Source organism: Neolamprologus brichardi, chromosome 14 (assembly GCF_056152115.1).
Source record: "Neolamprologus brichardi isolate AB-2024 chromosome 14, ASM5615211v1, whole genome shotgun sequence".
Classification (NCBI taxonomy): Eukaryota; Metazoa; Chordata; class Actinopteri; order Cichliformes; family Cichlidae; genus Neolamprologus; species Neolamprologus brichardi.
Genome location: NC_142117.1, coordinates 1,650,796 through 1,678,173, shown reverse-complemented (window position 1 = coordinate 1,678,173; position 27,378 = coordinate 1,650,796). Strand labels below are relative to the sequence as shown.

Here is a 27,378-nt window from a genome sequence, read left to right as displayed (position 1 = left end):
AAATATTTTTAGAAATATTTCCTCAATGGGTGAGGGCTCCAAAACTTGCCTCCATTCTTTATGTTTTGTCAAAAAGCTTCTTAGCTGCAGAAATCTAAAAAAGTCAGAAGAGGGAAGCCGAAACTGACCTCTCAACTGTTCAAATGAGCTCAGGTGCCCATTCCTCACAACATGACACAGTTTATGAAGCCCGCTATTCGACCATGCTTTGAAGCCAGAGTCTTCCACAATAGGAGAAAAACCCTGCAGGGAGGAGAGGCTTGATAAAATTGAAATTTCTTTTGGAAGACCAAATGATTGTTTGATTCTACGCCAAATCTTTAGTGTGACCCTCGTCCATTCCCCCATATGCAAATTTTTAATTGAAATGTTAGAAAAAAGCAGGGATTCCAATGATCTTTCACACATTGTCTTCTCAATGTTTAGCCACTGAGTTTCAGACAAATCCCGCACCCATACAGTCAGGGGTCTCATCTGAGCTGCCCAGAAATAATATTTCAGATTTGGAACAGCCAATCCCCCCTGCAGTTTTGACAGTTTTAATGTTTGGAACTTGATCCTTGGGCGTTTGCCTTGCCATATAAATTTGGAAAAAAGTTTATCTAAATTATCAAATGTAGAGTTGGGAATGTTAATAGGCAGCATTTGGAAAAGGTATAGAAGTCTTGGCAATACATTCATACGTATACTCTCAATCCGACCCAAGAAAGACAGAGGCAGGACTGTCCATCTCTCTAAATCTTTTTTTATTTTTGCAACTATAACTTCATAATTTACTTTAAACAAGTCTGATAATGAGTGAGGAATCTGAATTCCTAAATACTTGATACCTTCGTTTGGCCATTTAAAGCCACATCGCTCCTTGAATGTTTGTGAAATGTTTCCTCCTAAATCCATTGCCAATGTTTTGTCAATATTAACTTTGTAACCAGAGAGGTAACCGTATGTACCAATAATTTCTTTTAAATGAGGTACACTGACTGCAGGATTTGAAATGTATAAAAGTACATCGTCTGCATATATGGACAATTTATGCTGTTCTCCATTAATTGAAAGGCCCTGAATTCCATGTTCATCTCTAATCAACTGCGCCAGAGGCTCAATACTTATATCGAACAGCAGGGGCGACAGTGGGCATCCTTGTCTACACCCACGTTCCAGTGGAAATCTGGCTGATATTGTTCCATTTACCCGTACAGCCGCCATTGGGTTGGAATAAAGAATCTGTATCCACTTAATTAAGTTTGGCCCAAATTTGAATCTTTCAAGTGTATGGCCCAAGTACTGCCAGGAAACCCTGTCGAACGCTTTTTGCGCATCAAGAGACAGAATCATTGTTTCTTCTTGTTTGGTCTTGTACAAGGACATTAAGTTCAACAATCTACGAACATTGTCCCCATAGTGCCTTCCTGCAATGAACCCCGTTTGATCTGGATTTATAACCTGTGTAATAATTTTACTAACTCTTTTGGCTAAAATCGTGGTGAGAATGCGCAAATCAGTATTAAGTAATGAGATTGGCCTGTATGATTGACAATTTGTGGGGTCCTTGCCCTCTTTATGGATTACGACAATTGTAGCATCATTCCAGGACGGCGCCATAGTCCCAGTCTCCAGAGCGCAGTGGTAAGCTTTCAGTAATAAGGGTGCGACTTTGTCCTTAAGTTTTTTATAGAATTCATTAATAAAACCATCAGGGCCAGGACTTTTTTTAGTTTTAAGGTTTGAAATCACCTGTATAATTTCTTGTTCTCGAATTGGTTCATCTAACTCCTTTGCTACAGATTCTGGCAGTGTTTTTAAATTGATCTTTTCTAAGAAATCAGATAGAGTTTTGTCATCTTTACATGTATCTGAATTTTTATATAATGACTCGAAAAAATTGGCAAAGCAACTTGCAATTTGATTTGGTTTAGTAATTAGGGTTTGATCTGACTTCAACTTTTGGACCATATTACAAGTTTGCTGTTTCCTGAGTCTTATTGCCAGCAATCTACTAGCCCTACTGCCCTGTTCATAGTACTTTTGTTTAATGAATCTTAAATTGCCCTCAATTTTCTCGTTTATTAAACTATCAAGCTCACTACGTAACATTTTAAGATTGGAAAGCAAATTGGCTGTCTGTGCTTTTTTATGTTGTTGCTCTAGGTATTTTATTTTGGCCTCCAATTCACGCCGCCTAGCCTCTTTTCTTTTTTTCCTGGCACTTGCAAATGATATTATGCGACCTCTAATGTATGCCTTGGCGCAATCCCAGAGAGTTAAAGGCGATATCTCCGGAGTTGTGTTCAACTCCAAGTAAGTATTTAGTTCAGTATGTATGAACTCACAAAACTGGCTATCATTTAGGAGTGAGGCATTTAATCGCCAAAGTTTTAGTTTTGGTGTCAATCCTAAGTCCCATGAGAGTGATAACGGTGCATGGTCAGACAGTGTAATTGGTAAGATTTCAATATTGTCAATTCTATGCTCTTCTGTTTTAGAAGTAAAAAAGAAATCTATCCTGGAATAGGATGCATGTCTATGCGAGTAAAAAGTATAATCTCTGACTCTAGGAAACCTATTTCTCCAAACATCAATTAGTCCCAGTTCAGTTGTTAAATGTTTTAGAGCTTTGCTCATTTGCGATGCATGGCTTTTAGAACTTGGTTGTTTATCCAAATAAGGTGACAAGACACAATTAAAATCCCCTCCTAGCAATAAAACACCAGAACACTTTTGAAGTACTAGATTAGAAATTGTATGTATGAAATTTGGCTCATCCTCATTAGGGGCATAGATATTGATGAGGGAAACCAGTACTCCATCAATAGAGCCGTTGACCATAATGTACCTTCCATGTGGGTCTCTATATGTAGTGAGTGGGGTGAAGTTTATCTGTCTGTGTACTAGGATAGCCACACCTCTTCTCCTCCCAGACTTGTGAGACGAATAAAACACTTGTTGTGCCCACGACCTTTTTAGCTTGTCATGCTCAATATCAGATAAATGTGTCTCCTGCAAAAAAGCTATATGACAATTGAAACTTTTTAACTGGCCTAGAATTTTTTTCCTTTTAATGGGGCTGTGGAGGCCATTGACATTATAGCTTATGACTTTAAGCAAATCTATCTTGACTGTTTAGGGTTAAGTTTGAAAGATATCTGGGAGGTACAAATAATTTTAAACCCCATAATGACCCAAAGTTTTGCTTAGCATAGGGCAATACAAAAAGAACCATCAAACCAACAAACCAGAAACTAATATATAAACTACATTGTACAAGTTTTTTACCCATCAAAAGATCCCCGGGAGAACAAGGGACCTGAACAGGGGTAACAACAGCAGGACAGAAAGTCAAAGGGACCCCGAGTGCAGCTAACTCAAGTTTGGATGTCTTCATATGGAATGAGGAACTGAAGTTCGGGGAAAATTGCTGGGCGAGCAGTCTCAGTACCACTAATAAATCTCAGTACTGTCTACTAAAACAATATTGGAACTCAGGCCCTGCACAACGTAGTAACGACCAGGCACAGTAATGTAGCTTAATGACATAGAAAACTCTGAGTTACCTTCCACCTTGGGACAGAAGATAAGACAGTTATAGATCACCATCTGCTGGAGAGAGTATATTTTCCTTGACATAATCCATGGCTTTGGCAGCATCCACAAACTCCTTTTCAACGTTGTTGTAAGAGACACGGAATCTGGCAGGGTACAGGATGCCAAAGCGGACTCCCGGTCTATCGTGGAGTATCTTCCTCACGTCAGTGAAAGCCGCCCTGGCTTTCGCCACGCTGGCCGTGTAGTCGGGGAATATTGCGATTGGGTTTCCTTTGAAGTGTAGTTTTCCTCTGCGCGCTCTCCTGAGGATGTCCGCCGCGTCTCCTTCGCTGTTTAATTTAGCAATGATAGGGCGTGGAATATCCCCGGGTCTCCGTTGAGTCAGGCTACGATGAGATCTTTCCACACGGACTTCTCTGTCAAGCTGAAACACCTCTTTGAGGAGCGCAGAGACCGCCGCCGGAGAGCTGGAACCCTGAGTTTCAGTCACACCGATAATCCGGATGTTTCCCCTTCTCATACGTCCCTCGAGGTCTTCACATTTGTGTTTAAGGTCTTTCACCTCTTTCGTGAGGGACTCCATCGTGTCTTGTACGGCCACCATTTCGTCAGACCAATTCGACAGACCCGCTTCGACAGATTTTACGTTAGCTCTCACCTGGTCCAGCTCGGCTCGAATAGCGGTTGTGTTGCTATTGATTTCTGCCTTCACGTCTTGGATATCCCTTTTCAACGAGTCAAAGCTGTCAGCCAGAGCAGACCTGACTTCCTGCTGGATGATGGCGGCGATATCTTGTCGCAAGGAGGCAAGAATATCCGTCTTGAGGTCTGCCACATCCATTTTAGCTATCGGTGCCGACTTCGATGTTTGGCTAGCGGTGTTGTCACAACTTTTGCCCGCGGCTGCACTGGTCTTAGCTGTCGACGAAGCCTCGTATTTGTATTTCCGCAGATTTGCCGCCATAAAAGCGACTTTCTTGGATTTATATCCGTAGGAACTTTGTTTAAAAGTTTAAGATTGTCTTTAAAAGCAGATTGGTAACTTAAGTGCCTATTTTTGATGCAAATTAAGCTGGAATGTGCAGAGGCTCTGAAGTAAGCGTGTTCACTCCATCGCGCTCGCTAGCGCCCCCCCACTCCGTCAGTCTTGATGCTGTTGAACAACAAAATGTTTAAAAAAGTTTACCTGGTGATATCCTCATGCTCGACGCGATCGCGAAAACAGCAAACAATTAACACCACGCCGATGTTGTTCACAGGACAGCAAGAGTAAACGATCGGGAGACTCTTGTCATCGTTATCGTTCCCCTCGCACGGTTTATTTCTCCGGTTTCAGCGTTTTTGCTGCACAACTAAAGCGAGCAGTTTACTTTGTGCACTAACATGGACTCGAGTCAACCAGCGCCACCTCTGGCCAAGTGCCACAGCCTACAGCCAGATCAACCTGTGACACACATCTGCAGCACGTTTGAATTCGTTTCATGCACATTTGTACCTTTCAATTGTGTCTGTTTGTGCGTCATGCAAATAAACCTTTGAAATGAATAAAATGATATCATGTATGTACTATCAGCCTACATTTCTACAAAATGCCAAATTATATACACAAAGTCATAATAATCACCACCCTTGTTCTCCATGCACCTAAAGGACGCATGGAAACATCAAGTGATACACAGATAAGACTGTTGCACAGAAATATGCAGTATCTGCACACTGTAACATGTTTAGTTGCTTTACTCAAGAGCCTGACTTCAGATGAATGACTCTGACAATCTCATTTTTCTTGCAGATTGAATGCACCTTCTGTGGAAAGTGTTACCACACAGTGTGTGTGGACTTCCCCTGTGCAGAAGGCGACTACAAATGTTGTGGTTGCTAAATAAACAGAAAAAATTGATCCCTGTTGTCTTTGCTTACTGATTGTTTTTAGTGTTGACAATCCACATTGCTGGGATTGCATCTGTCAACATGTTGGTGGGTAGATCTGAATGTACCAGGGGTAAGTGCAGCCACTCAGCCTCTACTCAATGTGATCATAGCAGCAGGTGCAGATGTGTCACAAGTTAATCTAGTAGTAGGCTGTGGTATTTGGCCACAGGTGGCAGCAGTGGACTGACCTCCATTGGAGACTGCTCCTGCTGCTGTGTGATAGTGGATCTGCTACAAGTTGAAGATCATATGCAAGTGTTGGAAATTAACCCTTGTATTATGTTGAAAAACAAAAAAGTGACATTGATTTTGTTGTGGGTCATTTTGACCCGTACTGTGTAAATCCACTCAGGATTGTCAAGAAACTGCAATAAAACAATAGCAACTTTATTTCCCATCAGATCAACATGTAGAACACAGACATACAACAGTTAGACTTTCCATAACTATTGTAGGAACAATTTGGTTTTTCGTTCTTTCAAACACATTTCTGTTGAACCTGCCCAACGTTCTCAGTTTTTCAATGCTCAACATTTTCATTTTTGTCCACATGATGGACAGAATGTAACTGTGTGCTTTCTGCAGATGTACTTCTTGCATTTCTCACACAAAGTGCTTGTTTTAAAACAGGAATCTTCCTAACTTAGATTTAAAACAAAAGATTTCTACGTCTCCTCCAGACTCAACAACAGATGACAAACCAAGCGACACACCTGAGTCACTGACTTTCTTAAATCCACTCACTCTCACTGGCTGTTTATTACTAATCACTGTGTAACTGCTGTGAATTCACAGTAACTGCATCTCCTTACAAATGTTCATTAGATTAACCACACTTATACAGACTGTATATAACCACCAACTCTCCATGTTGATGGATCGCCTATATTGGTTGGAAATATTCATGTCCAGAGAAAAGACACAGACAGACTCTGCTTACAGGAAGTGATGTGACAACACTAATGAAATATTGATGTGTCATATTTGTCCAAGACGTATTTTATTGTTATGGAAAAAGAGAATATTAAAATCATGATGAACGGGGATGGTGATTTCTATGACTTTGTATATATAATTTGGCATTTTGAACAAATGTGGGTCAATAAGAAATATATGATATCATTTCATTCTTTTCAAAGGTTTATTTGCATGACGCACAAACAGACACAATTGAAAGGTACAAATGTGCATGAAACGAAAGTGTGTGGATATCTAAGCTAAGTTTCCACCATGTTTGTAGTCTGTACTGGGACTCATGGAGCATCTCTCTATGAGCACTCAGTGCTTTAAACAGTGAGTCCCAGTTTAACCAGCAGCCTTCACACCACACATCACACAGACATGGAAACTTCAAACCCTCAGACTGAAGACACCATCAGAAATAAATAGATTGTGATGAAGATGAAGAACTGGAACAGTTTGCTGTGGTTTCTTCTGTTCCTGTCAGAAATAAGAGTCTGGCAGCACTTTGCTCTCCTTCCACATGTTTAAGGAGGAAGTGAAGAAGAGTGAGTGAGTCGTCTTCCTCTGTGGGCCCAACATCAGGCAGCAGCCACGTATTTTTAAAAACCCAGCACACTGCTTCAGAAACACTGAGTCCAGGTGACCAGAGTCATGTGATCAGTGAGGTCTTCACTCAGGACGTCACAGCTTCAGGACCTGATTCAGAGGTTTATAAGGACGTGGATCATTGGTGCTGATGTTGTGTGAGAGCTGGTGAACCATGGGGAACATAAATAACAACCAGGCCATCAGCAATTCTACCCCAGCTCTAAAACCTACATAATACACTATACATATAGTTATATAGGTTATAGTATGTTATATATAAACGTAGCTGAAGCAGTTTAATTTGTAGCTTCACGCTGCACTTCATATGTTTGTCCACCAGATGGCAGCACAGAGGCCTGTGTTGGAAAGCTTTGAGTAATGAAGCGTTTTCAATCCAAGCTTCAGAAAGCTTCATGTGGTCATCAAGGAAGCAACCAGGAAATATCTGCTGTGTGTAAAAACAGCAACACAAGAATCCAGAATGAAGACAAGAAACTCAAAGCTCACACACAAAACAGGTGGAGCTAATTTTGTGACGTGTTTCTGTAAAAACACCACAGAAGTGAATCATCAAAGTTTCCATGTGAGCTGATGATGCTGCTGCAGAGTTTCTGTGAACCTCCTGTGACCCCGCCTCCTCATACAGAGACATCTTATTGCTCTTCAAACTGCATCACGTGGACACATGTGATTGTGTGTTGTAGTATTGATCCCAATGCTGGTATTAGTCCTGGATCAATCACACTGGATGGATGCGTTCAGCATGGAGCCCCTGAGCTGTGTTACAGACAAACATGGAAACTGACAGGTCTGTGTCATTCACAGTCTGTAACACTTCTAAACAACAGAGGCTGACCCAAGTGCCTCAGAGCCAGGCACGCTCACATCACAGCTCTCTAAATAAGCCAGTTTCAAAATAAGAGCTGAAAGCTGTGTTTGCTTGTGTTAGCTTATTATTGTGGAGACTAACATTCAGTGATCATGTGTTCAGACTCATAATGATTCCTCTCAGAAATCCTGATCTTTGTATTTACTGTGTGTTGGATCAATAACTGAGATTCATCGTATCACACAGCTGTGCTGCTGCTGCTGGTGATGTCAGCACATCTGGAACAATACGAGGTATCTGCTACCAGACTGAGCAGGACGTGAGACCTGTGGACTGTTTAAAGCTGTCCCTCCACAGGTCACTCAGACCTGATCCACACCTCAGTGATATTCTCTGACTTCCTCAGTAGAGACAGAAACCATTCAGATCTGGGACGATCAGCTGACTGATGATGTCACACAGACTGTGTTTTTCAGGAACAGTGATTCTGATGTGAGCCTGCTAGCTGACAGCAGACCTGATGAAACCACATGTTCACATCTGTGAGGACAGACTGGACTCTTTGACTGCACCTTGGTTCTCCTCAGAGGTCTGTACAGGAGCATGTCCACCCCCACTGAAGATCTCAGTCACTGTGAAACATAGAAAGCTGCTTGTGTAGCCTCTGCCTCACATGTAGATACAGCTACAGGTTTCTCTGTCAGTCAGACTGAAACAGTGTCCTGATGCTGCATCATTCAGCTCTGTGCCCCAGTCAGCATCACTGTGAGCTACCAGTGTCAGTGTTTCTGCCCTTTTCCTGTAACACTACACTCAGCACAGGCTCAGCTGCTATCCAGTGTTGGACTTTGGCTTCAGCTGCTGTGATAGATCCTCTAACATAGATCAGCTCTGCTACATGTTGTTAGATAAGTGCAGCTGCCTGTCATGTCCTGATGTTTCTCTGGCTCAGCAGCTTCTCCATCAGAGGTTCACATGGAGCTGATCCAGTATCTCCAGTAACTGTGTTCTGTGCCTCACTGGTTCATCCTTCTGTCTGTGTGACGTCAGTCAGATGTTGAAGTTAAACTCTGTAATCTTCACTGTGTCACAGAGTTCAGTGAGTCCCGTTATTCACAGTATCAATCAGATCATCAGAGAACAGCTGATCAGCAATCAGTGGTGCCAACAGCACCTCCTGTGGTGAGAGGATGCAATAATGCAATGTAGCATTTTTACACTCAACACTTCCAGTCATGGAAACTGTCTGTTGGATCTGTTTGACGTTGCTTTCTTGTGTTGCTTTCTTGGTTAGAGTTCCTCACAAATGTCCAGATTATTCTTCTAATGAGGCGTCGACCATGTTTTCAGTTCTTTGGAAGAAAACATCGCCCTTTGCCATCCTTACTTTTCTTTGACTTCTTCAAATGCAGCTGAACTCCAGCTGGTATTTTATTGGACTTTGCAGCTGTTTCTGGTCATCAGTTCATTCCTGCAAACCTCTGAACCTGAACAACAATGATGCTGCATTGCTGGCTGATCCCAAAAGGTTGATTCTGTTCATCTGGACGTTTTCAGAAACGTTTGCTCACTGATCAGGTGACTTCTTCAGTCTCAGCTGACTGCAGCTTTACAACCTTACAAACAGCACATTTGCACAATGACTGAAACCAGCAGCACCTGATATATATGATACTAATATAATACATATACATATATAATCCATACTAATGATGAAGGAACTGAGCTCACAGATCATTGTTCATTCAGTGAACTACTCAGTTTATTTTGGGCCTCAGAAATGCTCACTCTGTTTGTACATCACTGTCAGCAATAGACTCATTCTGCTGTGTGGACAGGAACACATGTGACATCACTTCCTGTTTGTTTGTGACTGAAGAGGAAGAAGTTTACAAGGAATCATTTAGAAGAGTTTCAAACATCAACTGATTGAATCCATGAATCTGAAAACGTGTTTGTGAGTGAAAGAGACAGACATGTACAGACTGAACTATCTGTTCAACAGTCAGAGTGTTTCTGTAACAGGAGACACTCTTTACACCCCACTCAGCACAGGGACACTGAGGCACCAGGAGACCAGACCATAAACCCAGGATAAAGAGTTTGAGTGAATGTGGTGTTGAAGGTGTGGAGGTGGATCAGAGTGTCAGAGGAGACTCTGTAGAAGGACAGAGTGCCAGCAGGACAGTCCACATACACTGCTGCTCTGTTAGAGACAGAGGAGGAGGAGGAGGAGGAGGAGGAGATGAGTGTTTCTCTGTTATTGTGCCTGACATAAAGAGGACCATCATCAGAGCAGCTCAGACTCCAGGACTGATCATTGCATCCAAACTCACAGTCATTACTGCCTCCTTTCCTTCTGATGCTTCTGTAACTCACTGATATATAAACGCTTCCTCTCCACTCGACCTCCCAGTAACAGCGACCAGTCAGACCATTTCTACACAGCAGCTGATAATAATCAAACCTGTCTGGATGATCAGGATATGACTGAACCTCCTCCACACGTGTCACCTTCCTGTTGTTGTCAGACAGTTGGAGCTTTGTGTTCACTGTGTTTGTGTCGATTGTGAGTTGACAGGAATCTGATGGAGAGAACAAACACAATCCAGCTGCAGTTATTGATCCATCATCTGTTCATTGATTGACACTTTGATGATGACTCCTGACATGATGAAGATGGTTGAATGTGTGCTGCTTTGTTTTCATGAATCCCATTAAAAACACACTTACACTTCCTCAGACCTGGTCTCAACCATCGGACTCCAGCAGGCTCCACCCTGAAAGGAGGAGGGGGGTCAGAGCAGCACAGTCAGCATGCACACATGGACATTACATGGCTCTCATACACACACTGTTACACACTGAGCTCAAAGCTCGGCTCCACTGTTTTATTCAAAGAAATCTACATTTATTTATCAGCACATTTAAAAACAGCTTGAGCCAAAGTGCTGCACAGAGTAGAGAGAAAATAGGAAACATACACAGTAATTACTATAAAGACTCGTCACAATTGAAAGCTACAGAGTACAAATGTGTTTCCAACCGGGTTTTAAAAATGTCGAGTGTTGGTGACGACCTGATGTGAAGGGCGACTGTTCCAGAGTTTGGCTGCAGCGATCGATAAAGCTCACCTCTGTTTTTACGTCTAGTTCTGGTCAGAAGCTACTTATCTGCAGACCTGAGGGCTCGACTTGGATTATTTTGTTAAAGAGAGATAAGATGGAGCCAATACATTCAGAGATTTAAAGACAAACAACAAGATCTGGAAGTGGATTCTACCACGTACTGGTAACCAGTGGAAAAAGCTGGAAAAAGCTGGTGATGGGTCGTCTAGCACAGACCCACCGCTGGAACCAGACAATTCATGAGGGAGAGAACTGTGACAGCGCCGTTCCTTCACTTGACCTCAGTCGCTCTCGTCTGCTCCCTCGTAACACTGCTCTTTATTGAGGTTACATGAATATGCATAAGTTCATTAACATGTGACGTCTTACACAGGTATGAACAAAGAGTACCAGTCTGTGCATAGTGTAGGTAGGTATGTGTGTGTGTGTGTGTGTGTGTGTGTGTGTGTGTGTGTGTGTGTGTGTTCCAGATGTGACCCTGTGACCCCAAAGCTGGTGCTAAGAGTCCAGCGGTCCCCCTAACAAAGGGCTCTTATACTTAACCAGATACAGAGTAGGTGTCCTCCTACACCATAAATCATTAAGTGAAGGTACGACCTCTCTCATGACCTTAAGGTGTGTGTGCATGCCGGAGCACTCTGGAAGGCACACAGAGTCTTTACAGACTACTAAGGCTACGTCCACACGTACACGGGTATTTTTGAAAACGGAGATTTTCCGTTTTCGTTTTAAAAAATAATCCCGTCCACACGTAAACGTAGAAATGAAGGAAAACGCTGCTAGGAACATGCCAAAGCAGCAGGTGGCGCTATATTGCTAACCGTGTAGAAATGTTGGCCAATCAGAAGTCTAGAAGCCTCGGTGGGAAAAAGTAAACAAGGATGGGGCATCGAAGCAGAACCGAGTCGTATGTTTGGAGGGACAGTAACTGTGTGTGTATATGTAAGCATTTAAACACTGCAGAGACAATTAACAGTAACAGTATTATAGAAATTCATTTCACCGAAACAATAACGTGGCGCACAGTGTGACGTCAAAAAAGGCGCACACCTCTGACGCTGCGTTTTCTGCGTTTTCTCAGTTTTTCTCGTCCACACGTAAAAGTAAAAACTCAGTTTTCAAAAATATCCACCCTGGCCGGAGTTTTTAAAAAATCTCCGTTTTCAGTGACCAAAAACGCCGTTTACGTGTGGACGAAAGGTGCAAACGCATAGAAGAATCTGCGTTTTCAAAAATACCCGGGTACGTGTGGACGTAGCCTTACGGTGTGTTCACACCGAACGCGATGGACGCGAATAGAGCGTCAGGTTTACATGTAAAGTCAATGGGAGTGACACACGCGATGACACGCGATTGCAGGTCCCGCGTGAATTCGGAAGCAGATTTGCGTCGCGAAAACGCCAAAACGCGTGAAATGCGCGTCAGTGTAGCGCGTCTGGCGCGTTTGAGTCGCCAAAAAAAAACATGCGGGTGAGTTTTTGTGTTGCATTTTGTGCATACGCGCGTTTCGCGTCTACCGCTCGAGTTGGAAAAATCTGAACTCCAGCGTCAAATCGCGCCGCGACAACCAATCAGGAGCCTGGTGACGTGGCTCTGACCCAGGTCAAAGGGGCAGATCCAGCCAAAGCCCTTGATTCTTCATTCAGTATGGAGGAAAAGCTCATCAGTGCCGTGGCTAATCACCCAGAGCTATATGATGCTAGCTACTACTTCTACCGAGACAGGAATAAAAAGGACCTAGCTTGGAGACACATAAGTGAGGAGATCGGGCAACCTGGTAAGTTCATTCCTCCTTCTTTTTAATTTTCAGACTGACCCGATGAACCCGCGCAAAAGCTAGCAAGCCCGCCTACTGTCCCACTATTTTCCCACTCATGTACAAATACCTTTCCACTAACAAGATAATGCGTTTATTCAGAGGACATCTGCAGGAGAAAGTGGAAGAGCCTCAGGGACACTTATAATAAGGAGAAGAAGACAGAGAAAGAGAAGAGGAGTGGGTCTGCAGCAGGATCGGGGAGAAGATGGAAGTTCTTCGCGGTCATGGGGTTTCTGGACCCCTTCCTCACCCCGCGGGAGACAAGCGGCAATATGGTGCGGACCGTGGAGAACTTCTCCCCCGAGGACCAGGGACAGCCCGGAGAGGCAGCAGGGGAGTGTCAGTCAGAAGGTATGTTTACAATGAATTAATGTAGGCAGTTCATTTATGCGTGTTGTCATACAGGAATATATTTTGTTTATTAATAAACAGTATACAGTAGTCCCGCTGTTCATCCGTCACTGCCTCGCCTTTTCACTGATTTTTTTTATTGCACTGTACAGCTTTCAACGATGCGCATTGCATTCTGCAGCCCAAATGACATATCTCCTCCGTGTCGTGTCTCCTGCGCTTGCCAAACTTATCATGTTTGGTTTTGATAACCACCACGTCCAATAGAAAAAAACAGCACAAAAACACTCATAACTATGACCCTCATTCAGAAATAGACACCTGCACCGGGAGCAAAGAGCAGACGGAGAAAAAGCGCGGCATAATACTTTTACGTTTTAAAATCGACAAAGGTTTGCAGTTTGAGAATCAACTTGTGAGAACTGTGACTACTGTTCATGTGCTGCAATAAATGAGAGACCACTGTATATAATAAGTATATAAGTATATAATAATATAATATTCTCTATGACTATTGTCTTCAACCTGTTAACATTTAATATTGTCTTGATAGAGTCAAGTAATCATGCAGCAGAGTCCTCCCCTGTCTCTTCTCCTGGCTCCCCAGTCCCTGGTCCCTCAGCTCCTGCTGCTGCACCCACAGGTATGAACATCAAGCACTGACAGCTTTTTACTTGCTTGGATTCCCTTGTGATCACCTTTACTAAATATCTACAACCAATCTGTTTATATCCTGTTTTTTTCAATTTTGAAAATGAAAATCTAGTAGCAGCCTTCTCATTACTTTGTGTTGTTTTGTGCTGTGTTTTACAGGCCCACAGAGGAGGACAGCTCGAAGGCGGGCAAGGGACGGGTCCCAGGACGGTGGAGCTGGCCATCCTGGAGTCCCTAAAGAGGCCACGCCCGTCTCCAACTGAACATTTCCTCCTCGGCCTTGTTCCTGTTCTGGAGAGCATGCCGCCTCAGACACGAGAATTCGTGAAATTTCAAATTTATAAATTAGCTTTTGAAAACAGCACAGCTGTGTTAAATTTGGAAACATTGGACCCTAATGATCAGTCGTTTTCTGATGAGGCAGCAGCTCTCCAGGGCAGAAACAATGTTCTTATTTTTCTCCTCCTTCTCCCTGAGGCTCTTCCACTCCAAGCTGGGTCCTTTTTATTCCTGTCTCTCTGTAAATAGTTACATTTCATATATTTATGTTTAATGTTTTTGTTACTGAATTATATATTTTTTCAAATAAACATTTATAATGACAAATGTCTCTGTTCTACTACACAGCAAATATTGGCACCCGACTTGACACAAGTAGAATTTATTTCATATTATACTAATGACAAAACATACTAATACAGTGGGATGAAAAGTTTGGGCAACATTGTGAAAAGTAATTATTTTCCTGTACAAATCGTTGGTTGTCACAATAAAATTGTCAGTTAAATATATCATATAGGAGACACACACAGTGATATTTGAGAAGTGAAATGCAGTTCACTGGATTTACAGAAAGTGTGCAATAACTGTTTAAACTAAATCAAGCAGGTGCATAAATTGGCAACACAAAAAAAGAGAAATGAAATAAATATTTAGTGTATATCAATGTGTGTGTCTCCTATATGATATATGTAAGTGACATTTTTCATTGTAACAGCGATTCATACAGGAAAATGATGGTGATGTTAGCTGCTCCTGTCTGCCTCTTTATCACACACAAAGACTGAAATGATTCACAGCCTTGTTTCATCCTTCTGTCAGTGTCACTGACTGTCACTGTGACTGTGGACATACAACATGGGAAACATACACATGGCTGACACTTTATTAGGTACACAGTGACCACTATCTCAGGTAAACCGGTGACCTAATAAAGTGTGTTTAAAGTTACAAAATGTTGTCTCTGTCCAAATATTTATGGAGCTAACTGTAGGTCTACTTTTAATGAAACTCTCAACATGACTTATCAGTTATCATTAATGTTCCTGCAAACAGAACATTGGAGACCCCCTACGTACTATCCAGCTAGACTAGTGTGTCTGTCCCTGAAAATATTCCTGCATGTGTGATTGTTCATGTCTCATCTGCAGGAAACAAACAGGAAGTGAGTGAAGGACACAGGAAATGTTTCCAGCTCGTCCTCCTCTATCAGACATTCTCTCCATACCTGAGAGTGTCCAGTCTCCAGCCTGGATCCTTCAGTCCAGACGACAGCAGCTTAATTCCTGAGTCACCTGGATGATTGTAGCTTAGGTCCAGCTCTCTCAGATGGGAGGGGTTGGAGCTCAGAGCTGAGGCCAGAGAAGTACAGCCACCCTCTGTGATCAGACAGCCTGACAGACTGCAGACACACAAAACAACAATCAATCTTTTAAAGATCATTTTCTGTTTGTCACAATAACATCTATCCATTTACATCCATTCAATGTAACTTTATTTAAAAGCGACAATTCCCAACAGACAACAACAGTCGTCTGAAGCTGTTTAACAGTGTAAGGTAACGGCCTCCAATATTAGAGAGAAAGCCCCAAAAACCAGACAATCCACTGTGAGCAGCACTTGGTGATGGTGGGAAGGAAGAACTCCCTTTGACACAAAGATCCTCCCAGTGAAAACAGGCTCCCGGAGGAGAATCTATCAATCAATCAATCAATCTTTATTTATAAAGCACTTTTCATACAAAGATGTAGCACAAAGTGCTTTACAGCCTCCAGGCTGGGCACACAGCAGGAGGGAGGCAAAGAAGTCCCCCAGCCAGATTGAGAGGACCCCCAGAGCCCCAGCAGCCACGGTTGATCACAACCCCGGGGCAGAGAGCGCCATCCGAGGAAACACTGGAGATATGACCTAATAAATTATATACAGAATAAAATAAATAAAATAACTAAGAATGGGATACAGTATAAATATAAATAGAGTAAGAAGATAAAAAAATGAATAAGAACAAAATCAATAAATATTAGGTAAAACCTAAATTAATAATAGAATAAAAGAATAGAATAAATAAGCATAAAATAAATAAACGTTAAGTAAAAGCTAAATTAAAAAGGTGGGTCTTGTTCTTAAAAACATGTACGTTCTCTGCGGCCCTGAGATCCTCCGGCAGGCTGTTCCACAGACGAGGACCATACCACTGAAAAGCTGCCTCTCCGTGAGCATGTGTCCTGACTTTAGGGACAATCAAAAGGCCAGTACCAGAGGACCTCAGGGTCCGTGAGGGTTCATATGGTAAAAGCAGATCTGAGAGATAAGAAGGCCCAAGACCATTAAGACATTTAAAATCCAATAAAAGAACTTTAAAATCGATCCTGAAACACACGGGGAGCCAATGCAGCGATTCTAAAACCGGTGTAATGTGGGCCCGCCCTCTGGTCTTCGTCAGCACACGAGCTGCAGAGTTTTGTAAAAGCTGTAAAGGTGAAATATTCTTTTTGGGGAGACCAGAGAGCAGGGCAGTAATCAATGCGACTGGTAATAAAAGCATGCATCAGCATCTCCGTGTTGGCCCGAGAGAGAATAGGGCGGACTCTGGCTATATTTTTTAGATGATAAAATCCAATTTTGGTTACATGTTTAATATGTGGGATAAAACCAAGCTCAGAGTCAAAAATAACACCCAGGTTTTTAACTTGTAGTGAAGGACACAGTGAAGATGCCTGTAATTTAGACAAGAGTTTCTCTCTCTGAGCCTCAGGACCGACGATTAAAACTTCAGTTTTGTCCTGGTTTAGCTGTAAAACGTTTTCTGCCATCCAAGATCTTATATCTAAAATACAGTTAAAAAGGGCATCCATTGGTCTGGTGTCATCAGGAGACACGGAGATGTACAGCTGAGTGTCATCAGCGTAACTGTGGAAGTTCACTCCATGCCTCCTGATGACACCGCAGAGAGGGAGCATATACAAATTAAAAAGTACAGGGCCTCAAACCGACCCCTGAGGCACACCACATGTCATTCTATGGATCTTAGAGGAGCATGTATCCATACTCACCATAAAAGTTCTGTCTGAGAGACAGGAAGTGAACCAGTTGTGTACAGCAGCAGAGAGGCCCACCATGTGTTTCAGTCTGTTTAAAAGAATAGCGTGGTCTACTGTATCAAAGGCTGCGCTTAGATCCAGCAGCACCAGGACTGAGAGCTTTTGGGAGTCCCAGTTACATCTAAGATCATTTAAAACCTTTAGGAGAGCAGTCTCTGTGCTGTGGTTCACCCTAAATCCAGACTGGAATATCTCCAGGATCTGTCTATCATTCAGAAAATCATTAATCTGAGTAAAAACAAGTTTTTCTAAAATTTTACTTAAAAATGGTGAGTTGGATACAGGTCTGTAGTTATTAAAATCATTACAATCCAAATTGCTCTTCTTCAGAAGGGGCCCCACCACCGCCGTTTTAAAGGCAGCAGGGAAGACACCCAACTGAAGAGAGCAATTCATCATATATGAAAGCTCAGCTTCAAAAAAATCTACCATGACTGGTTGCAGGGTGAGGGGAAAGAGAAGAGATGAGCTCAGAGACACAAAAGTTAAGGACAGTCGTTACATATAAAAGCATCAGGAGTGAAAAGAGTGGAGAAGAAAGCAGAGCATCATCAACAGCCTGAGCCTATAGCAGCATAACTAAGGGATGGTTCAGGGTCACCTGATCCAGCTCGAACTATAAGCTTTATCAAAAAGGAAAGTTTGAAGCTGATCTTCAAAGTAGAGAGTGTGTGTCTCCTGAACTCAAACTGGGAGCTGCTTCCACACCAAGTCCAACATAGCCAGGCTGAGTCGTTAGATTAGTCCAAAGTAAAGTCAGAAAGTCATTATTTGTGTCACATTTTAGTGGAAATGTACAACAACTGTCCAAAAGTTATTTCTAAATCTGATATTAAACAGTTTAAATGGTGAAAAAAGCTGTAAAGAAAACAGAGTCAATAAAAGCCTCTTTAGAGGGTCACCAGTTTAAAACTCAGACATTTAAACTGGTGATTCTCCTTCTCTGCTCCATTTCCTCTCTAGACTTCCTGTTCCTAGGAGGGATTTGATTGGCTGAACGTCCTTTTAGCCTTTCTTTAGTTCTTTGGGTGCTAATCAAAGAGGTAAACACACGAGTCATGTGACGTGACATAAGTAGCGCTCTGATTGGTTGGGATTGACAAACTATGGTGCTGTTTGCAAGCTTAGCTTTGCAGAGGCAAGAAAATCTCTTAGATAGGGATGAGACGCTCCACAGTGACGTTTCCACACTTTGGAGCTTCTGAAGTGCAGATGTTTGGAAATGCTGCTCCAACACGTGGTTCAAACACTCAGATCACGTGACCTCAGCTGCCACAGGTGGCATACCTGCGGCTTCCATGTTAGCATGTTAGCTTCAACAGGTGGTCAGTGTGAGAGCAGAAGATGATATCAGTGACATCCAAACAAGGAAGGAAGAGACTGTTGAAGGCAGCGAGCTGTGACTGCTGTGAACAGTGTTCTCACACTATTTTCTCCCTGTGTCAACATACATGAGGCTGTTTCAGTTGCAACACACCACAAACACCTTTATACAACTAAATATACTGAGCGCACACTGCTGTGGTTGCTGTGGTAACCATTCATATATCCAGCTGTTTGTGGCCGAGTCTGCTTCCTCATCCTTGGGAAAAACCCTCAAAGTTTGATGCGTTTTTGACTTGAAGCTTTTTGTGATTTGGTTTTATTTGTTGTTCTACACACTGTGAAACAAAGCTAGAAGCCCCTGTGGTACAGTGGGGGACTCAAACCCAGGACCCAACCTGGTCCAACAACAGTGAGAAGGATTTTATTAAGTCTCATTTTCTGTTCATTAGGAAAACATCAATAAAGAAGAGCACATGTTTATAGAGGCACATTCAGACCAGTGACAACAGTCCATTCACACTGACCTTCAACTTTTTAAATGTGAGTAAACACATCATGGTTCTGGTTCTGATGTGATATCTGGGACAGGTGATGATTTTGAACTCAGTCTGAGGTTTGATTACATTGAACCTGCACTGCTTTCTCCTGTTTATGACACATTTATACCCAAAGTCTCAGCTGGATAACAAAGAACGAGGAAAAACACATTTGTTGAGAGAATTGTTAATAAATGTGGTGAGAGTGTTGTAATAGTTACAGACAGAACTATGATTTATTTATTTAAACGCATTCAAGGACATTTTTTTACTCACATTATGTCGCTTCCACGATGTTATTTTTCTCTCCTACAATGTACGTTACAATTACATTAGCATGACCATTTATCCAAATTAGGCGATGACGTCATTTAGCAACTTCCAGCAACTTTTAGGACAGCCAATAGCAATTTTCCTTACTGAGGAGTTGGCAACACTGCTAGGAGCAGTGGGTGGATGGCAGCATCATCAAGAAGGATCAGTGTGAGAATAAATCATCATCCACAAAGAAAACCAGTCTGAGTGTCTGACGCTCTTGTCAGAAAGACGCAGTCACAGCTTGTGGGTGCAGTTAGCTGGATTTCTAGTTAGCTGGTTTGCTAGTTAGCTGCCCTGCTAGGTAGCTGGGAGCTAACTCACTCAAACATTTGATGCTAAACTGTCTAAACTGTGTGAGCAGCATTCATTGCTGCTCTGTGTTACTCTCCAGCCTCTCTTTAACTTAGTCCTCTCAGTTTTTTTCCTCCTTACAAACTAGAAAACCTTCTTTTTCAGCTTCTCCTCCACACCCGAGCTGTGGCTAAAGTGCTACCAGCACGCAGGCTCGGTGTGTCCAAATTCATGGGCCGCATCCTCCTGAGGACGCATTTGTAGACCGATAACGTCACAGCGATGCACCAAAGGCTGTCCAAATTCGTGGACTCCTCCGAATGCAGCCGACAAATGCGTCCTCCTTTTCCCCGAATTTGAAGGATGGGTTGGGTGTGTCCTTCGTGGCCCACCATATCCCAGAATTCGCTACTGTGATTTAAAATTACTCTTATTAATCTTCCTGGGTCACAAAACTTTTAACATATTTTCAGGCGAGAATGTGAGTGTGTAAACTTCAAATATCTGCTCGGTTTATCAAGATATCGCATATTTGCAAAAGTGCTTCGACGTTTTCGGAGACGTCTGTTACCCACCAGCTCGATAGCTAGCCAAGAGCTCCAGGGTCACTGAAGCCGCCGAGAACGGCACAACTCCCTGCACATCATTTTCAATTCAATTCAATTCAATTCAATTCAATTTTATTTATATAGCGCCAAATCACAACAAATGTCGCCTCAAGGTGACAAACGTCACCGTGGAGCGACTCAACATTTTCAGATCACCGCGGAGTTTCGCTAATCAGGTTACAAGTAATATATAAGTCACTTAGACAACCTAAAAATGCTATTGTTTGGCTTGTTCCGTGTTTTATTTATTCATGAGTAAATCGGTTTGGCTGAGATTAAAGTTATTAGATTAGATAAGATAAAATAAAACTTTATTTATCCCCGGGTGGGTTCCTCCTTTGTTTTTACACAACTGAATAACGCCAGAGTCCTATTATATTTTAGATAGCAAGCAGCAGACGGCAGAGTTTATTAAACTCCACCGAGACAGCGGTGACACCAATCAGAAGGCTAGACCGTCCAATTCCATGGCTGTTTACTTCCGGCCTACCCGATCTTCTGAAGACCCGGCCCACGTAGACCGTGAAGGCCGGGTCCTCAGGAGGATGCAGCCCATGAATTTGGACACGACCACAGTTTTTCTCACTCAACAGTTACACTCGTCACCCAGACTAAAAACACTCCAGATGTTCACAACTAGGAGGTGCTAAAAGACCACATACAGTGAGATTATCACTAAATGTCTGCTGTGTCTGACGGTGACTTGAGTTTTGACTAACTGGCTACATGAGCAGGATTAGCTGCAGTTCCATCTTTGTAAAAGAGACTCAGCATTAGAACCAAACAGAAACATTTCTACTTTTTCTGCAGCACCAACTGAATGCATGGAGCCTAAACTCCAGTGACAATGAGACACATACAGTGTGACTGCTGTGACTTTACAGCTGGGCCTCATTCACTGACATTAGTCAGATATGACTGAATCTATGTCACACTTAAAGCTTTCTGTAAATGAAAGAATCAGTGAAAATGAGGCACTTCAGTCGATTTTAAACACAAACTCTGAACATAACCTGATCCAGACCAGGTTATTGGTTCAGCATCAGTAACCATGGTGATGTAGACAGGTAAACACAGAGCTAGACAGAGACAGACAATTTATGCTCACAATCACACATCTCCAGTTAACCTTGCATGCATGTTCTTGGACTGTGGGAGAAAGAGTACCTGAGGACAACCAACATAGACCACACTATCACCCCTATTTACAGAATTATAATCTAATTAGATGATAAAGTAATAAATTATTTGGTATTTTAATGAAAATACATTTTAGCAATAGTTTATAAGTCAACAATTATAGTTTAAAAAAAGTGACAAATCAAACAGTCAATAAAATCTTCTACAGCTGAAACTAATATAGACAATGAGGGGGAGGAAGTAAAAGTAAAAACCAGAGACAATAACTACCAAAATAAAACAGGAAGTGAATAACATTCAAGCTCACTTTAAGCTCAACAGTCAAATTCTGTTTTCTATTAATCTATTGTTTTGAATTTTTGTTTACATTTTATGCTTAAGTGAGGCAATGAGTCATATCACTATGACCAAATATATATTTCATCTTTTCAGTCAGAAATAATCAATTGATCATATTTTTATTACTAAATTTTTCTGAAAATCAAATTCTGATATCTGAACAAACAGCTCTGTAAAAACCTTCAGAATACAGGAATCGAACTAGAAGGTTTGGTGGATGAAGCACTGCTAAAATAAAGAATTTGGACTCAGAGGAGCAGATGGGACATTTCATTGCAAATGAAAGACAGAAAGTGAACAAATATCACTAAAAACCCCAGACGCTAATTTCTACATTCAGACTTTGTTAAAATCAATTGACTGTTTCTGCAATAATAGAAATAAGGTTTAACATGATCATCAGTGGAACATTTTAAATCCTGACCTGAGAGTTTCCATTTTACAGCGTGGACTCTTCACTCCAGCAGACAGAAGCTTCAAACCTGAATCCTGCAGGTCAGAGTTACTCAGGTCCAGCTGTCTCAGACTAGAGGACTGGGAGCTGAGAGCTGAGGACAGCGCTTCAAAGCCTCTCTCTGAGAGCTTACAGTGACTCAGTCTGAAAAATGACAGATAAACATTAAACAAACACTGTTATTAAATTGCAATGAGGGTGCACAAAAGAGTTTTTAGATTTTGCAATAAATCCTGTTTTTTTTTTTACTAAGAGTCAACAAATGGATGACACTAACATAAAACTATTACAGAAGTTTAACTGACTTTTTTCCCATTTAGTGGATTCTTATTGGTTAATTCTGTCAATTGATGAAAAGCACAACATAACTTGATCTCACCTCAGAGTATTCAGTTTACAGTGTGGACTTCTCAGTCCTGCAGAAAGAAACTCCAATGCTGGATCTTGCAGGTTGTTGTTACTTAAGTCCAGCTCTCTCAGTGTAGAAGACTGGGAGCTGAGAACAAAGGAAAGAGCTTCACAGCCTCTTTCAGAGAGATCAGGGACACTCAGCCTAAAAAACAAAAACAAAATAAAAACATAATCTGAAAAATTGTCATTTGATAACAAACTGTTTGTGATTAATTTAAATCACTTCTTGTGTTGAACCTTTGAAAGAAAGACAAATGCCAGTGTGAATTACTATTTATGGCTAAAAAACATTTTAGTTTAAAAATGTTCCCTGTGTAAATATAAAGACCTGGAACTTGCTCATTAAATGCTAAACAAAAACAAGTGATGACTCATTCTGTGAACAGGTGATAGGCAAGACTGTAAGTATGTAGCAATAAGAGGGCTGGCTGGCTCATATCCTGGTGAGTGAGGGTTAGTTACTCTAGGAAAAGGTCAAGATATGATTGAGAGATTCTGGGAGACTGAACCGGTGAAATTTTCATGGAAATTATTTCAATAAAAGCAGATATAGTGATTAGTCCTTCCATCAGTCGTCCACAAAGCAGTGAGATAAAGTCTCAAGTCTCATTCTGCACAGTGTAAATGTCAGTGTCCTCCGGGTCCTCACTGATCATTGCATTCTGTCACAAATTGTCATGGTTCACAGACTGTGTACAGTCGGAAATCAAAGTGCACAACATAGGAGAGATTGAAAAACAATCAAGCATGCAGATCTAACAACAGGAAACCAGAAGAAACACGAGGAATATAATTGATTCAGCAGCTGCAGATCCTTGGAACTGTACTGGTGAGGCAGATTGTAACATATAGAAGTGAACTCATCTTCAGCTGAGCAGTGCACTGATGCAGAGCAATAAGACCAGAGGAGGAATGAGGGAGTTGATCAGCTATGGGTCCATCACAGTCTTTGAACGTCTTCAGTCAGTACAGAATCATGCTGCGAGGCTTTTAACCAGCACGTGAAATAGACTGGACATTACTCCAGTTTAATCTCTTCACACTGGTAACCAGTTCATTTTAGGCGTTATTTAAAGATTTAGTCCTTACTTTTAGTCCCAGTCTATATTTCTGACTTTCTACAATCCTACAGCTCTTCTCACATCTGAGATCTTCCAGTCAAAGGCTTTTACTGGTCCCACTAACTCATTTATTCAGACTCTAGTATTCAGAGAGGCCTTTAACTAGTTTTAGGCTGTATGATGTTCAGTGTTTGCTGTTTAATGTTTTTATCTTCTGTGTTTTTTATTGCCTGTTTCTATTGTAAAGCACTTTGTGGTTTTTGACCTGTGAAAGCTGCTGTATAAATAAATTTTACTTACAGGATGATTCTGGACATGACTTTGATAAAAGCTGACACCCAGATATGTTTAAGACACTCTGACATTTACTGCTGCTATCAAACATTAACTATAATATACTGTATTTAGTGCTGATGATCATGTAAAAAAATATGTTTAAGTTTTTAAGGGTCCATCACACATTACACTGTTTATGTTATAAATAAAAGCCTGATCACATGTTTACTCACAGAGCTTTGTTGGAGGCTTTGACCACTGGCAGCAGCCTCAGAAGAGCCTCCTCTGAAGCAGAGTATTTCTGCAGGTCAAACACATCCAGATCTTTTTCTGATGACAGTAAGATGAAGACCAGAGCTGACCACTGAGCAGGAGACAGTTCATCTGTGGAGAGACGTCCTGATCTCAGGGACTGTTGGATCTCCTCCACTAGAGAACGATCATTCAGTTCATTCAGACAGTGGAACAGATTGATGCTTTTCTCTGCAGACAGATTATCACTGAGCTTACTCTTGATGTACTGAACTGTTTCCTGATTGGTCTGTGAGCTACTTCCTGTCTGTGTCAGCAGACCTCGTAGGAGAGTCTGATTGGTCTGCAGTGAAAGACCCAGGAGGAAGCGGAGGAACAAGTCCAGGTGTCCATTTGGACTCTGTAAGGCCTTGTTCACAGCAGTTTGGTATAAGTTTTTCTCTGTAGGTTCTCCTTTTTCAGATTTCTGGTGGACAGTTTGTAGGTTTGGTTTGTAAAATAATTTAGACCATATGGAGGTTGTTTGTTGTTCTTCCAGCAGATTGATTCCAGAGTTGATGAAGGTCAGATGGACATGAAGAGCAGCCAGAAACTCCTGAACACTCAGATGGATGAAGCAGAACACCTTGTCCTGGTACAGTCCTCTCTCCTCTTTAAAGATCTGTGTGAACACTCCTGAGTACACTGAGGCTGCTCTGATATCGATGCCACACTCTGTCAGGTCTGATTCATAGAAGATCAGGTTTCCTTTCTGCAGCTGATCAAAAGCCAGTTTTCCCAGAGACTCCATCATCTTCCTGCTCTCTGGACTCCAGTGTGGATCTGTCTCAGCTCCTCCATCATACTTGACCTTCTTCACTTTGGCCTGAACCACCAGGAAGTGGATGTACATCTCAGTAAGGGTCTTGGGCAGCTGTCCTCCCTCACTGGTTTCCAGCACATCCTCCAGAACTGTAGCAGTGATCCAGCAGAAGACTGGGATGTGGCACATGATGTGGAGGCTTCGTGATGTCTTGATGTGGGAGATGATCCTGCTGGCCTGCTTCTTATCTCTGAATCTCTTCCCGAAGTACTCCTCCTTCTGTGGGTCTGTGAACCCTCTGACCTCTGTCACCATGCCAACACAGTCAGAAGGGATCTGATTGGCTGCTGCAGGTCGTGTGGTTATCCAGAGGCGAGCAGAGGGAAGCAGTTTCCCCCTGATGAGGTTTATCAGCAGCACATCCACTGAGGTGGACTTTCTAGGGTCAGTTAGGATTGTAGTTTTGTGGAAGTCCAGAGGAAGTCGACACTCATCCAGACCATCAAAGATGAACACAACCTGGAAGTCTTCAAAGCTGCAGATTCCTGCTTCGTTGGTTTCAGTAAAGAAGTGATGAACAAGTCCCACCAAGCTGAACTTTTCCTCTTTCAGCACATTCAGCTCTCTGAAAGTGAATGGAAACATGAACTGGATGTCCTGGTTGGCTTTGTCTTCAGCCCAGTCCAGGCTGTATTTCTGTGTTAAGACTGTTTTCCCAATGCCAGCCACTCCCTTTGTCAGCACTGTTCTGATTGGTTCATCTCTTCCAGGTGAGGCTTTAAAGATGTCTTCTTGTCTGATTGTTGTTTCTGGTCTGTCTGGTTTCCTGGATGCTGTTTCAATCTGTCTGACCTCATGTTCATCATTGACCTCTGCAGTCCCTCCCTCTGTGATGTAGAGCTCTGTGTAGATCTGATTCAGAAGGGTTGGGTTTCCTGCTTTAGCGATGCCCTCAAACACACACTGGAACTTCTTCTTCAGAGCAGATTTAAGGTTACGATGACAAACTGCAGCTGGAAGCTCTGAATAATAATAATAAAAATACAACTTCAACAAATATATTTTACAAAATACTGATGACATTTTCTGACCCACTGAGAAATGACTTAACACACTGGTGTCATGAGTGTCTCATTTATCTAACAGCTTAAAACCTTAAGTAAGAAATCCTCTTACGTCTCTGCAGACGGTCAGCCAGCTCCTCCTGCTTCATTCTCCTCAGGAAGTCCCCTGCGATCTTCACAAATGCCTCTCTGCTGCTCCTCTGCTCATCATCCTCCCTCTGAAACTCCAAGCACTGGGGCTTATTTGGATTCAGAGCCTTCTGGATCTTCTTCAGCTCGTTCTTCACAAAAGTGATGATGTTGTCCTCCAGCAGCTGGAACAGAATACTTTATGAATGAACCACCACTCTGAACTTCAGTCTACACAACATCCACTTCTTTACGATCAAGGGGCATATCATCCACGAGCTCTTCACCAATTATAAGTTTGACTTTATCTGATTAACTGAGACATTCTCCACAACTCCACGGTCCCAAAACGTTGATTCTGTTCATATGAATGCAGCGATTTCAGTGGGAGAAACATTTCACTGGTGTTCAGAGCTGAACTATCAACAGGTTGATGATCGAAGCCAGAAACTTGAAGATGTTATAGGTGACAGAGTTGATCATACAGACAACTGGTCTTAAAGGTTCACTCTGTTTACGCATACAGATCAGTATTTAAGGTTTGACTCTCATCATCCACTGGAGCACAAACTGGGCGTCATCAGGACGCTACAACACAGAACAAACGCCATCCCCACAGACACAGCAGCCAGGGAAGCAGAAGAACATCACATCAAGAAGGTCCTGAGGAAATGTGAACCAGCTGACCAAACACATCCTGCTGCAGGATGTTAACATAGCAACATACTGATGATCCCACTCACTGTGAACAACACATTTGGACCTGATTTGTTGCTCTGGTTTACACGTGAACTTTGACTGCTGTCACCAACTTGAGAGGCTCTACAGAAAAACTGGGACTTGTCCACAAACAGATGTATAAAAATCATAAAGTACATTACAAGGACAGCATTGCCCAATCAACTCTAATTACTATGGCCATGTTATCTCTTCTAATTAAGGTACAGACACTCAAACTAGCTGCTTTCAGTGAGAAGTCAAATGTCTGAATATGAGCTGGAAGCTGCTGACAGTCCTCCCTCCTTCCCATGGGGTTTACTTTCTCTACTACTTTCACTATAAACACGCCCCTTTCATGCACCTGCAGAGGGCCACCAGCAGATGGAGCTGTCTTAAACAAATCCACTTGGATAGTTAGCTGTAGATGATTTTCTCAGTATGATTGTAGGATTTTGAGTTACTCT

General features: G+C 42.1%; 1 protein-coding gene across 3 annotated transcripts in view; it reads right to left on the bottom strand.

Annotated features, from left to right (window-relative positions):
- Positions 1-27,378, bottom strand: part of LOC148098702 (protein NLRC3-like) — a 199,270-nt gene that overhangs the window by 124,169 nt on the left and 47,723 nt on the right. The window contains exons 4-9 of one of the 3 annotated variants that reach the window (XM_087850555.1): positions 26,178-26,379; positions 24,181-26,023; positions 22,170-22,343; positions 15,315-15,488; positions 10,589-10,635; positions 9,631-10,440 (exon numbers count right to left, since the gene is read on the bottom strand). In XM_087850555.1, coding sequence (XP_087706681.1) covers positions 9,902-10,440; positions 10,589-10,635; positions 15,315-15,488; positions 22,170-22,343; positions 24,181-26,023; positions 26,178-26,379 — 2,979 coding nt within the window. In that variant the 3' untranslated portion in view covers positions 9,631-9,901. Of the gene's footprint in view, positions 1-9,630; positions 10,441-10,588; positions 10,636-15,314; positions 15,489-22,169; positions 22,344-22,578; positions 22,753-24,180; positions 26,024-26,177; positions 26,380-27,378 lie in introns of those variants that run through there. The other 2 variants (XM_087850554.1, XM_087850553.1) reach the window with 2 other exon arrangements.